At 23.4% G+C, this 14,693-nt stretch overlaps 4 protein-coding genes across 4 annotated transcripts; 2 read left to right on the forward strand and 2 right to left on the reverse strand. All coding sequences in view use genetic code 6, as the record gives it.

Moving 5' to 3' along the window:
* Positions 1-226: 226 nt before the first annotated feature.
* TTHERM_00215920 (hypothetical protein) lies at positions 227-5,449 on the forward strand (the record flags this gene model as incomplete). Its single annotated transcript, XM_001020462.1, has 1 exon — positions 227-5,449. One exon carries the CDS (start codon positions 227-229, stop codon positions 5,447-5,449), a length of 5,223 nt encoding a protein of 1,740 aa, XP_001020462.1.
* Positions 5,450-6,834: 1,385 nt separating this feature from the next.
* TTHERM_00215930 (hypothetical protein) lies at positions 6,835-10,124 on the reverse strand (the record flags this gene model as incomplete). Its single annotated transcript, XM_001020463.2, has 10 exons — positions 9,715-10,124; positions 9,517-9,645; positions 9,244-9,460; positions 9,111-9,188; positions 8,652-9,047; positions 8,427-8,600; positions 8,242-8,370; positions 7,848-8,169; positions 7,693-7,775; positions 6,835-7,629 (listed from the first exon to the last, which is right to left on the reverse strand). The coding sequence occupies exons 1-10, from the start codon at positions 10,023-10,025 to the stop codon at positions 6,835-6,837; spliced, it is 2,634 nt and encodes an 877-aa protein (XP_001020463.2). The 5' UTR covers positions 10,026-10,124.
* A 1,660-nt stretch (positions 10,125-11,784) lies between these two features.
* On the forward strand, positions 11,785-12,729 carry TTHERM_00215940 (hypothetical protein; the record flags this gene model as incomplete). Its single annotated transcript, XM_001020464.3, has 1 exon — positions 11,785-12,729. One exon carries the CDS (start codon positions 11,785-11,787, stop codon positions 12,727-12,729), a length of 945 nt encoding a protein of 314 aa, XP_001020464.1.
* Positions 12,730-13,142: 413 nt separating this feature from the next.
* TTHERM_00215950 (Serine/Threonine kinase domain protein) lies at positions 13,143-14,568 on the reverse strand (the record flags this gene model as incomplete). The annotated part of the gene is made up of 8 exons (XM_001020465.3): positions 13,143-13,394; positions 13,456-13,582; positions 13,642-13,773; positions 13,829-13,965; positions 14,025-14,154; positions 14,206-14,306; positions 14,383-14,450; positions 14,502-14,568. 8 exons carry the CDS (start codon positions 14,566-14,568, stop codon positions 13,143-13,145), a joined length of 1,014 nt encoding a protein of 337 aa, XP_001020465.2.
* Positions 14,569-14,693: the final 125 nt, after the last annotated feature.

The raw sequence follows: 14,693 nt of genomic DNA on the forward strand, positions 1-14,693 counted from the left end.
AGTTGATATACCTTTTACTCAAATCATGTTAATTAAAATATAAGATAATAAAAAAAAAAACAAAAAAAAGGATTTAGTTCCTCTTGGTTAATAGCAATTCAATTTAGATTAATTGAAAAGAAAGAAATTTGTATATTTTTGATTTGATTGGCATTAACAGAAACACCAGCAAAAAATTAACTCTAACATTTATTGAAAATATAAACAAAATAAAAATAAATAGGAAATGCTCAACCAAAGCAAAAAGAATTGGAATGCAGAGAGTCCCAAGTTTCTGAAATACTTTTTCAAAGATTGTGTTTTAAATTAGGAAAAAATGAGCAGCTTAGTTGAGTAATAAAAGCGATAAATAGAGGAAGAAAATAATTAAAATAGTTGCAATAAAGTAATAATTACAAATAGTGAATAATCAGTCCAATAAGGTAAATAGGCTTCATAAAAGTAGTCATAGACTAGTAAATAAAATAATGGGATTTCTACTTCCAGTCATTTAGTTAATACAAATTTAGTATAAACAGCGAATAGTTAGGCAACTAATGTTAATAGCTCAAATGGCAGCTAAAATACAAATTTAGTTAATAATCCGTTAGATTTCTCAAAAATATATGGATAAATGTTTAACACTCCTATAATGCCTCATATTCCTTCTGAGTTTCAAACCAAGACTCCTAACTTTGATGTTACTGAATTAATTGAATGCTTGGCTGAGCTAAAACCTGCTTAAATAGTATCTGGAAAGAAAAAAAATAGCAGCAGTCACATTAGCTCTGGAATTAGCTCAAGTGGTGCTGAGTGGAATGTGTTTGAATAGGATGTCCCAAATCTAATTAAGAAGTTTTCTTCTGAAGGATACAAAGCATTGTTAATGCAAGACTATAAACAGGCCTTGATTTGTCTCAAAAAAAGTGAAATACTTATGAACACTTTTGTAAATAAAGCTGAAGGCAAAATTGAGAGCGAAATTCTACTTTTCATTAAGGCAAATTTAGGAATTTGCTTTTACAGAATCGGACTTTTATAAGAAGCATTTAATAATTTTTGTATATGTTTGGCTCATTTAAAAAAATAGAGTGGAAAAGTTTTCTAAACAAATACTTAAAGCTAGCATCCAAGCATCGCTAACACAAATAACGACAAATAAAATGGTGTATCTCAAAAATCTAATAGTAATTAAAATATTATCTCAAATTAGTATAAAAAAAGGTCATATAGTAATCTACCTAGTATTGATTAGGCAGAATACCTTTAAGTTTTGGCTTAAAAATTAAAAAAGAAGAAACTCAAAGGAGATCTTCTCTTATAGACATGTATTGTATTGTCCGAGTAAGGAAAGCACGATGAAGCCCTTGTAATTGCTAATAAAGGAGCTAAGCTTTAGTTAAATTATGTCATTGACACATTGGCTGCTTGCTATCACATTATCTTGCAACTAATTAAAGAAAGAGATTAAAACATATCTTCTAATGATGGCAGTGGTATTTCTAAAGCTTAAGTAAATAGAAGGGGTAATTCTGCTCATCAATCTTCATCTCATCACACTCACTACTTTAATTAATAGCATAAAGATAGCAAAAGTAGTGGAACCAATATGAATTACAATATTTTTGATGGTGATTTTGTTTAGGAACTTTAATCACCGATGCAATCATAATCTCAAGGATTTTTTAAGAATGCTAATCTTAAAGAAAGGATATCATACTAAGAAAAACTTGTGCCTATTTTAAAGGAGGTGATGAAAAGAACTTAAGATCTTCACTTTTAAAATGTTAACCCATCCAAACTGAAAATATTAGATGTTATGAATAAAATAATAAACAGTTCTAATCTAATGAATAATAATGTTATTAGAAATGGAAACCACCAATCTAAGAATAGCTCTTAGATTCAATCTCCTACTGCTTCTGCCCAAATAAATCATCACCTCGAAAAAGAGGATAATAATTAAATTGATGTTAATTAAATATTAGAAGTAAGTTTATACGAAAGACCTGATTTGGAATTTCTCTTTAAGACAATTACAAGCAGTTAACACTGGATTCTAAAAACAAATATATTAAGTCTTTTGCAGCTTAAAGCAGTTGCTCTCGAAGAAACCTAAATTTGTAAAACTTCTATAGACCATGAAATCTCAATCGATGCTATTTTAAGCAAACTCTCCCATCTATGTGTGTCTTTCTATTGCATTTCTACTGAAACAAGATTTATCAACGATTAGAAAAAGAATAAATAAAAGGAAATTTCTCAGCTTTAGCTGCAAAGTGGAAATAATTAGTCTGCTTAAAATCAGTAGAAGTATGCCAAATTCCTTCAGAATCTGAATTATGAAGTATCTGAAAGTGAAAATTGGCTCTCGAGAAGTCTAGAAATAGCTTACGTATTTCTACCTCATGATATGCCCCTTGTTGGGTAAATTGTGAGTGTCCATAATAAGTTTCATAATGTGAATAAAATTGTTATTAAAGAAGATGAGAATGAGCACGATGATGAAGAAGACGATCAAGAGGAAGATTTCTAGTAAGAGTAAAGTTATGAAGAAGATTATTCTAATCCTACATCAAAAAAAACAAACTCATAAGTTAAAAATCATACTTACTATCACTCCGAATATACCTCACCTCTTGTAACTCTTCCGGGTGGATCTAAATCTAATTTTTTCATTCCTCTTGTGAGAAAAATCAAGCCAAAAATCACAAAGCAGCCCAATCCTAAAGACGAAATAGAAGAAGAAATTTCTAAACTTTATAGTATATACTAAATTAATGTCTAGCCTCAAGCTCCTGAACCAATCAGTGATAGCACATCTGCTTAAATTTGCATAAGTGCACCTTAATCAGAAAGAACTAATTTAAAAAAATAAAAGTAATCCTCTGAGTAAGTATCACAATCATAAAATTACTCCTTGCAATAGGTTTTCGAATAGTAAATTGTAAACCAAAAAGCATTGAAAGAAAAATAATTCTAAAATATGCACAATATTGCAAATTAAGCTAATAAAAAGTAAACTGTAGAAGAAATTTAAGTAGGATTCAAACCAAACTAATAATTAAAGAAATAAGAAGATTAAAAGTTAATGTAAAAAGAATAAAATTAAAATTCAAGCAAAATCTAATCACAAAATCTCGCAACTCAGCAAATTAAGAGGCCTCAAGATATTTAAAATGATATTTAACAAAGTAATATTGCTATTAAAAAAAGTAACCCTTCTATATAAAACAAATAACAATAAATATTGTAGCAACTTTCAAGCACAACTCCAGCTCAAATATCTAACTCTCAATAAGTACAGCTTTAAAACTAATAATAGATATTAAACCATAAAATACAATAGCATCAACAATTAGAACAATCAGCTCAGATTGTTTAAAATTTGTAGAGGTTATCTAAAACAACAGATTTCTAGCCTTAGTTTATAAAACAAGTAAACAATGATGAACAAGAAAATCAATAATTTTAGCAAGATGATTTTAATTTTGAGGAATTTTAAATAATTAATTAAAATCCTTAAATATTTTTACAAAATAATAAGCAATATAATTAAATCAATACAAACTCTTCTTCCTTTAATTAGCAATAATAGTAAAAAAATAATTTATCCTCTGGAGGATTAGGCGACTCAAAATATGATTAAATAAGAAAATCTCAAGAAAGAAAACTCCAAGATAAGTATTATCAGCAATACTAATAATTGATTATACAGCGCAATCAAACTAATGAAAAAAGATAGTAATCTTAAGAGTAGAAACAAAGAAGTCAAAGTAATGGTAATCCTAATTCCCAAGCAACTTAGAATTAAATAAACAACTAGAAACAATATCAATAAGCTTTTAACAATACAAACATCTTATTATTTAATTCTAGCAATGCTACTTAGATTTAAAACAACCAACCTGGCTCTTTATCAAGCTCTGGTTAAAAAAAGAAAAAGAGAGTGCTTTCTCTTGCTTAAGAAAATTCTTTATCACTTTCTCATTAATCACTGCAAGCAAATTAAAATAACTTTCTTTAACAACATAATTAATAATTTAATTAACAACAATAGCTAGATTTTTCATATTTAAACTAAAATAACTATCACACTCCTAGCAATTCTAACCAAATTAAAATAGATTTTAATAGATTGCCAAATAATATGATATTAGATTAGTAAACACAGTAGAATTAATTATAAACTTAGTAACATTAATAAAATAGCTAATAGAAATAATTGAAAAAGATATTGTCTAAGCCATTATCAGCAGAAAGAAAATACAGAACTATTGATAATTCTTTAAATAATATTAAGAGTTTGTAAAATAGCAGCCATTTTATCAACAATGTAAATGTATTGCTTGATTAAATGAATTATCCATAAAGTGCTAAAAATTCAGCAACCGTAAATTCAACCACTAATTAATCCTCGGCGAGATAGCAGATACAATAGTTAAGTTAAACATTTGAGGTGAAAAGAAAACCTTCATCTTCAAACGCTAGTGCTCCTAAAACAACTCGAAATAATAGTGTGAGTAAGACAGCTAAACACACAAAAAACAGCAGTAATCATCCATCAACTGCTGCTACTACATCTTCAACTATTAACAATAGCTCTTTAATGAATTAAGCTTCAAATAATTAAAAACCTTAGAATACTAGCTAAATTAATGAAAAGTAAATATAAAAGTCCATGAAAAATAACTACATATAAGATCATATCTTAAATGAGATATTCGATATAAACAACATAATAAAGCCTTCTCACAATAGGGGATAATCTATGTAAATCTAAACAAACTCAGTAGTATCTCCTTAGAGCAACCAATTCTAGTAAGATAATTAATAAGTTTAATTCAGCTAAAATATTTCTTCTCATCTCTTACAGTAGCAACTCATCAATCAACTTACTTAAAGTAATAATAATACAAACAGCAATAACAACAATGGAAAGAGACTTAACTCTAAAGAAAATGTTTAGCGCTCAAACAGCTCAAATTAATCAGGCTAAAGAAAGAATAAGAAAAATTTAGACATTTAAGTGAATTAACATGCAATCTAATTTAATAACAATCCTCTCTTGAATGAAGATGCATAAGGAGCTTCAAAATCAAGCAGAAATAGTAGTAATCCAACAAATTTCCTTTAAGATAACTATATAAACCTATTTAAAGGTAGCTAATCTACAAAATCTTCATAAAACCAAACTAATATTTTTATGAACTAACCTTAACAATTAAACAATAAATACTCAGCCTAGACAACTAAAAATGCATAAAAAGAATAAAATACCATTAATTCCTCTATAAATGCCTAAATTAATGTCAGCTTGCTATCTAAAAATTAAACACCAAAGCAATAAAATAATCCTTCCTCCTAACCAGGAAACTCATAAAGTATAAATGATAAAAAACTTCATATGCTAAGAAAATTTAGATCTACAGTGGGAAAAGTTCCAGAAGATCTACTAAAAAAGAAATGATTTTATATAAGATTTGAAGAAACTTGTGATGTGGGGGTATCTGGATAAATTATACAAAAAACCTCATAGAAAGATGATTAAAAGGTTTGCAAAATTTAAATATTGAAATGAAGTTATTTAAAAATAAATAAGAATTTTTGAATTAAATAAATAAAAAATTAATAATTAATCTTTATTTTATAAATAAGAAATTTTTTTAATTTTATAATAAATAAACAAATCATATATTATTTACCTTAACTCTTTATAAATAAATAAATATATTTTATTTTTGTAAACATCTTTTCTTTCATATAAATTTTATATATTTATTTTATCATTTGCTCTATTAATTACTCAATAACTCATATTCATACTTATTCAACTCATATTAAATTCAATTTCTTTAATTATTTCAATAAATATATTAATTTTTTAAAGAAAATTTAATATATCTTTACTTATACAGAAAAATAATATTTAACTTTACATTATAATAAAATTTAAGCATAAACTATGAGATAGGAATCTGAATCTTTTACTGAAATGAAGTCATTGAGATAAGACAACAATTCTGAAATTTAGCAAATAAGACCAACATTTTTAAACTATATGAAATTATGGTTTTTTAACCCATTTATTATTGGATTAAGTGTTGGAATTGGACATTTCTTATCTTTTTGGCTCTGTAAATAGCTTCTTAAAATAGATAAAGTAAAAAGTATTGTATATTGATATCGATTCATAGCATTTAATAAGTGTTATGCTGTTGAATTACATATTTTTATAGTGTACAACTTAAATTTTAAGAAGAAAAAAATGTCATTTAATTTTATCAATTAATTGTCAGTATGATGAAAATAAAAATATTTAAAAAGCTTTTTAATTGGGTCCAACACAAAATAAAATTATTTGCAAGCGTTAACTTAATAAAAAATAATTTCTAGGAAGCATGGCGTTTGTTCATTTTAATAAAAATATTTAAAATAGAATATTCTATTTTCAATTTTTTTTTTAAAAAAACAAACAAAATAAATCTTAAAAGAATCAATCAATCAATATCTTCTTTCTATTTTACAAAAAAAGAAAAATTAATTTTAAAGGCAAGCTAATAAAATAAATTATTTGAATTTAAGTTTACTAAAAATATTTAAAATCAATCTTTAATTTGCAATTATAGCTATCATAAAATATGGAAAAAATATACATAAAAATAAAATATTAAAACTAAATGTTTTATTAAATAAAAACTAAATCTTTTTCAAAATAATAAGATAAAAAAAGATTCAATATGATTTAATTAATATTTTAAATTTCTTAGTTTGTTAATTCAAAAAAATAGTTTTTAGACTCAACAAAAATAACTCAAAAGTATTAAAATATTTATTTTAGCCAATCATTCGATATCAGAAAATACTGCAATTTGAGCAAGTACGATCTGTTGCTGAGGAGTTTTTTTCTTTTTAATTTATTGGAATTTCCTATTGATTATTTTCTATTTATAATTTTTATAATTGCTGATAATATGAAAGTCTATCTATTGCCTACTATCTTCTTACTTCTACAAATACATCTTTGTTTATTTTAGGTTGAGAAAAATCTGTTTATAAATTTTATTTTTAGTCATATCCATATCTATTTTATGATTAAAACGATCTCTTAAAACTACTTGCTCTCTTTATTTAAAAATCATCCATTTCATCCAAGATTTAATCTTAAGAACCATTTGATTCTATAGGAAAGCGATTTTGGTATTCAGTTCTTCTTTAATATTTTTAATTATTCATCATCATCAGAGCTATTACACTATTATTCATTAATTCTTATTTATTTTCTTAATCGTGATGAGATAATGAAATAGAATCTAAAATATCATCTTAATAGTCATCAGGTTATATTCTCCTTAAATCGTCCAATATAGCTGGAGCTTCAGACTGCCTATGATACGTATTCCCACCAAGCTTTGAAACAATTGACTACTAAGAACCTCTATTTTTAATACTAGATTTTGGTAATATAGAGCCACTAGATAAACCTTATTATTAAATATAAGAAGATGAAGGAACATTAATAGAACTTTTATAATCTTAATTTTAAAGCTAATCTTATTCATCACTCATGTTTATCTTACTCTGAATGCCTTACTTCTTAAGCTTTTTTATTTCATCTTTTTTCATGTATTACACTTTTTCGAGCAACCCCTGTAAAAATAAACAAAAAAATATTTTCCAAAAAAAATAATTAATTTTAATTCTTGTTTTTACTTCCATCATAAAGCAAGCATTTAAAATATCTCCTCCTCTATTCTAATTATTTTAGAACTAAATATTCTACATACTTTTTCTATCTATTAAAATTTGAAAAAAAATTGCTTAGTTTAATCTCAAAATCTCAAATTAAAAAATATATTGATAAATACCTGACTGAAGAAAATTACCCATTTACTGCATTTTAATACTACTTTATCTGTCTTACTATCTAAATTTGGATGTTTATAGCTCTTTACTGTTTTATACATCATCCTGACTGTCATGCTCTTCCTCCTCTTCTTCAACATTCTACTACTCATTACTTTTTTTTTGTAGAGCTTATTATTGAAATTTAGATCCTTTATAATTGCTACTTTGCTTAAAAGTTAAGATTTGCTAACTACTATCTTGCAAAGACCATTTAATAGCACCTCTTGAATTTAAAAAGTCTGATTTAATTTGATCAGATATTTTAAAACCAAATCCAGAAAACTATTTTGATAAATGAGGTTAACAGATATTTATTTTAGATGAAAAATATTTTTTAAAATGAAATTTTCATACAATTTTCATGATGTAGAATTTGATTTTATATTAAGCTTCATACATCAACTCTTCAAAGATTTAAGTAGGAATTTAATACTGCTAAAGGTTATTTTAAGATCCTATATTTTTGGTAATGTTTTACCTACTCTAAATAATATAAGTTATCAGAAGATTTTAAAATAATGAATAAATAAGTAAACTACTCTTTTGTCTAAGTTTTAAAATTTAGATTTTAGAAATTCTTCAACGACAAATTCATAATCTAAATCTAATTCATTTTATTTCTAATTTTATTCGAAAAATTTGAGCGAACTCCTTTCTATTTTGTTTTACTTAAGTATATACTTTGAATTGCAACTATTCCATAATATGATTTCCTTTGAATAAATATATGAATTAGTTTAATAAATATTTTATTTTTAATTTACTTCTTTAAAATTAAACGTATCTGGACTTTTGTTTTCATTTTATGCATCTATTACAATATTCTGACAACATTTGTGGAAGGCTATTCTCATACTAACAAAATCAACAAGCTTATACATCTTTACTTTTCTAAATTCTATTTTTGTCTGCATATCAACTTTCATAAATTTCTCGATATCTGAAAGCACTCTTGAGATGGTTTCAAGTTAAATATCACGATTTGCATTTTTATAAGTTTATAGTGTTTACTCCATATGTCTATAAGATACTTATTTTGAATTTCTGTCTAATTTATTCATATAATCTAACCCTGTAACTCTTTTTAGTGCATAAGAAAGAGTCATCATTCCAGTAATCTGTGTTTTTAATCCTTTGATATTATCAATACCTCTTATTTCCTATATTTTATAATTCAAGAATAAAAATTTACTCTCAATTCAATCACTAAAATTATTTCATACATCCCAGTAGAAGATTCTATTTTAAATTCTCTTTCTAGTATACTAAAAGAAAAATCCTAGCAACACTCCAAAAAATTTCTATTTTATAGTTTTTTTACAATTAAAATACTTGCTAAAAAGCCAATCAATTCACCTTCATATCAAGAGATTTATTTTCTAACTTTTTTGAACCCTTACTAACATACAGCTTAAAAAATTCATCTTTAAGATCTTAAGAAAGTTAATTAGCTTATTGTTTTTGTAATATTTTCAAAGATAAGGTATTAGTTCCATTGTTGCTCCCCTCCAATAACTATTCAATTAAATATTCAACTTTTTCTTTACCCATTTGTTCCTCTAATGCCATATAACTATTTGTTTTTGATTTTTATTCAAAAAATTATAATTCGTATAATAATTTTATTACTTTAAAATTTTCTCTATTTCTGGCTTTTCTAATTTAAAATTTTAATCTTCATCAAAAATGCCATAGAATCTCATGAAGAATGTGTGGATTTCATCGAATGATGCTATAAGTATGAAAGCAATTATTTCTCTATTTTAATGATAATATTCTTATTAATTAAATTTCTACTAAAAATAAAATGGTAAAAAATTTTATTACTCTTCAAAATCCTTAAAATAATCTTTGTTTAAATCAATAGCATTATCATTATCTGCTGAAGATGATATTTTTTTGATTAATTGAAACTTTTAATTCTTAATTTCGGGATCTTTTTCATATTTATATACTTCATACATCACTTTTATGAAAGACTTATAATTATCCTCTAGCACTTGTGTAATCTCAGTTAAATTATTACCAGAACTACTATTGCTAACCTCATTAATTAATTATGGCTGTTATTCCCTTTATTTAATGGAACTGCTTTAATATTTATATGGGTTTAAAACTTTTGGAGTTCCAAAAGACATTTCAATTATATATATATATTATTCTTGCCTGATATTACTTATTCTAAGTTATAGTTAAAATCCAAATTATTATTTTTGAAATACAATTAAATATTAATTTTCATTTAATTACTTGTAAGTTTTTACCAATATGTTAAAAACGAATTTAACCAGCTATTTCTTAACTAAAACAAAAAATTAAATAAGTAATTATACATCTAAAAATATTTAAAAAATAATTAAAATATTTTAAAGTAAATTTTCAATTGTGGCAAATATCAAATTCTTCTTTTAAGCCATTTATATTTTAGTTTATTCATCAAACCTATAAAAATGACTTATTATCTATTAAACTTAAGTATTTGAGATATCAGTGAGTATCACCATTTATTTTAAAAAATTATAAATAGGACAAAAGACACCACTAATTATATTGAAATATTTAGAATGCTATTATTTAATAATTAATAAATTTTTTAATAAAAATTAGATATTTTATTATTTTTTGTTTAGAAACATTGAATAAATTCTATAATAAATATTCAAATTTTTTTAATTTATTTTTTTTATTAATACAGCAATATAATTCATTCTAATTATTTATTTTATTTACAATTTTACAAAATTAATTTGCGTTCTTACAATTTTTTAATAAATATTCACCAAACTTGTAAAATTGCTTGCTAATTCAATAAACTTAAGTAACTGAGATATGAGTAAGTATCTGCATTTATTTTTTAAACAATAAACAGTTAATTAAAACAAAATTCTTTTAGAAAACTAGTTTTTAAAAATTGATCTTTTTTATTTATTTTTAAGATATATGTGATTAGATTTATGATAATTATAAATATTTTTTTAATTTAATTTTTGATAATTAGACACTTTTTTCATTTTAATTTTTCTATTTTAGAAAAATCTTTATTTATTCTTTTAAACAATTAATTAATATTTTTATTTAAAGCTATCATTAAACATTTAAAAATTTTAAATAATTAAAGCTAAATATTTGAATTATTAATTCAAACTAACATTTAAATTAAATGGAATTATCAATAATATTTTTTTAAAAATTAATATTTACTTTTATTAGAAAATGAGATATTTATTGATTTTTTTAATTATAAAAAGTGTAATTAAAACTATGAAAATATTAAATTTTTAATATTATTTTCGATTATTAGATAGACACTATATTTCATTTATCTAATTTTTGTTTTTAAAAAAATAAAATTAAATATTCTCAAAGATTATTTAATATTTATCCAATAAAAAATATAACTATACACTATAATCCCTTTTGATAAATCTTAATTATTAAAGTAATTTTTCTTATAAAATCAAAATTTATTTTTTATGAAAACCATTACAATAGCGTTAATAAAGATCTTTAAGAATAGAACATTTATATTATATATTATTGAAAATTTTTAATATTTGTTAGTTTTGATAAATTATTTATTTTTTATTTAAATTCAAGCTTATTTGTTAGAAATGGAAAATTATTGTTATTTATTTATTAAATTTCTAGAATTTTTAAATATTTAAAAATGCTCTATTTGGTAGTTGCTACAAACTATCTATTGTTTCTAGATATTAATTATACTTAGACACAATAAAAAACTCTAAAATAATTATATATTTTTTAATTTTTAAGAGATGATAGTCACTTTTATTTAAAAAAGTATATTATATTATTGTTTGAAATGCTCCATGAAAATTAAATATAAAATATGAAATAAACAAATAAAATAATAAACAATCACTAAATTTAATAAAAATGATTAAAAAAAATAATAAAATCAATTATACTAAATATTAGCTGATTGAAAAACCTTAAAAAATATATCCCTATCATGATAAAGATGGTTATGAGTACTACATAGATAATCTTGGTGTTTTGATTCATAATAACAAAGTAATTTCTGATGAGTATCTGTAAAGTAAATTCGGAAAAATCGAATTAGATCTTTACTGTGACTAAAACTCGACTCATTACGTTTATAAAGGAATGAATACAACAGCTAAAAATTTAAAGAAAAGCTCTGCTAAAATAGCTATTAATCTCTATCACGATTTCGTTCAAGGATTCCCTCTTACAATTAACGATGTTAAACTCACTGATAACACTGATAAAATTATAAAAATTTTTTCAAAAATCAGAAAGAATATTATAATCGAAAAATTGATATGGGAAGGTGAAGATATTTTAGAGTTTCCTGGTACTTTTTAAGAGTTTTTCTTATAAAATAACATGCTTTTGAATAAAGAATCTAATCTATATGAATTAGATATTGATTGTGAAGTAAAGCTAACTTAATTCACTCCTATTAGTAAGGATGCCGATAAGTATAAGTATTTCTTTGCTAGTTTTGATATCTATGAAGATATTCTTTGTAATAGACTCATTTACACACTTAGAGAAAACTGGGATGGTTTTATCACTTTCCTCGGATTTGGAGCTTTTGACAAATCTAGAGGTAAGATTTCATTGACTTATGAAGAAGCCGTTGATTAAGTAATAGATCTTCTTTATGAGAGAAAAGTGAAAGAATCTGAAATTAATAGACTCAGTTTTAATAAAATTGAACTGAGTGATAGTGACCCTTCTAAATTTGCTATTGAGATTGGAATTAAAAACACCAAAAGGAGCAGAAAATCAAAGAAATAAAGAGAGATGGAAGAACAGAGCAACATAACTACTTAATCTACATTAGATAACTGATATAAATATAAATTATTACTCAAATTTATAGTATTTAAATATTTATTTAAAAAATATCTGTATTAATTTTATATTTAATCCTAAAATTTTTCTTAAACCACATCATTTTATTTAAAAAAGAAGAGATTTATTTTTCAAAAAGACTAAAGAAGATTTTTAGATGAAATAATAAATGGAATTTGCAATTTTAATTCAGCTGAAATACAAGATAAAATATTTGTTTGACTTCAAATCGCGTATAAAAGAATATTTAAATAAAATAAACTAATTATTTAAGATTTTTTACATATTTTCTTCAATTTTTTCTATTAAATTTTATTTTATAACTCTGATTAAATTTTTTAAGCTTCATTTAAAAATATTAATTTAGAAGTTTCAAATGAAATAAATATAATAGGATTTTTATTTTTGCTTCAAAAATTTGAGAAAATATCATTCAATTTTTGATTAGCTTCTTTTTCTTCTTAGGTTAATTCTCTGGCTTTTTACAATCCAAAGTCATTTATGTCTTCTTGGTATTCAAAAATGTGAAATTTATTTAACTCTTATTAAGGAATTTATTCGTTTTTACCATTAACTATTTGATCAACACTTTTTAAATCTACATTCTAAAAATAAGGATGACTTAATATGTTATTAATTTTAGGACGTTTTTTAGGATCTTTCTTTAATGTTTAAAATTAAAAAAATATTTTAATTTCTTGAATAACTTTAATTTTAAATTACTTCCAATAAAATTGTAATTAAATCTATTAGATTTTTTTCATCTTTTATTTTATTAAGAATTTCTTGGTTAATTCCTGCTAATGTCTTTTGTTTGCAATTTTATTCATCATAACCAAACGGTGCAGATCTTATTTACATTTTTTAAAATAAACATAATTATTATTCTTACAATTGTTTAAATTATACCCTGTTGTCAACTCAAATATCAATATTCCTATTGAATAAACATCCACCTCATAAGAGTATCCCTATTCCTCTAAGCTTTCGTTATATAACTCTGGAGCAATCATATGAATAGTGCCACAAAAAGAATTGGTTCTAATACATTACAAATTATCTTATGTCAAATTAAAGAGTTAAATAATTAAAATACAGTTCATTTTCAATTTTTTTAGTATATCCAAGATCAATCAAAGTAACTTTTCCATATTGATCAACAATAATGTTAGAAGCTTTTAAGTCTCTGTATATATAACCCTAAGAATGCATATATTCTATTATTTTGATAATCTAAAAAATATATATATAATTTAGATTGATAAATGGTCATAAAATTTTTTAAAAATTACCTAAACTGCAATTAACTAAACAAACCCTTTATCTAATTTATTATGCATTTAAAGTAATTTGTGTAAAGGTATGCCATATACTATTTCCAACAAAAAATAGAGGTATTGGTCATCTTTTATAGTGTCAATCCTAGTTAAATATATAAATAAATTTACATTTGTTTGTTTTTTGGATGAATACATTTTATTTATTCCTGGATGAGATAACTCTCTAAGAGCATTTCTTTCATTCATAAGATGCTCTAACTCTAGATGAGTTTCTATAGAATCTCTAAGCACTGCCTAATGGATAATAAAATTTGTGACTAATTAGTTTCAATGAAATAATAACAAAAATGATAGAAGCAATATAAGTTACTTTTAGAGCATATTCTTTTTGATTGTAGTATGCTCTATAAATTTTGGTACCTTCTCCGTGAGTAGAAGCTTAGTTTAGCACAAAATAAATTTGGTTAAGTTTCAATTTAAAAAATATACCAATCAGTTCTCCTATTTATATATCATCTATTTCAATTTTTTTTTTCTCCTAGTTGTTTGTATCCATGATTAATTGAATTAAAGCAATTTTTATATATTTGGAGTAAATAAATTAATTTAAGAAGAATTTAAATGAAATTAAAATTGAATCAATTTATAGAAATAAATTAAAAAACACTACATAATAAGTAG

This window comes from Tetrahymena thermophila (assembly GCF_000189635.1).
Source record: "Tetrahymena thermophila SB210 genomic scaffold scf_8254564, whole genome shotgun sequence".
Lineage (NCBI taxonomy): Eukaryota > Ciliophora > Oligohymenophorea > Hymenostomatida > Tetrahymenidae > Tetrahymena > Tetrahymena thermophila.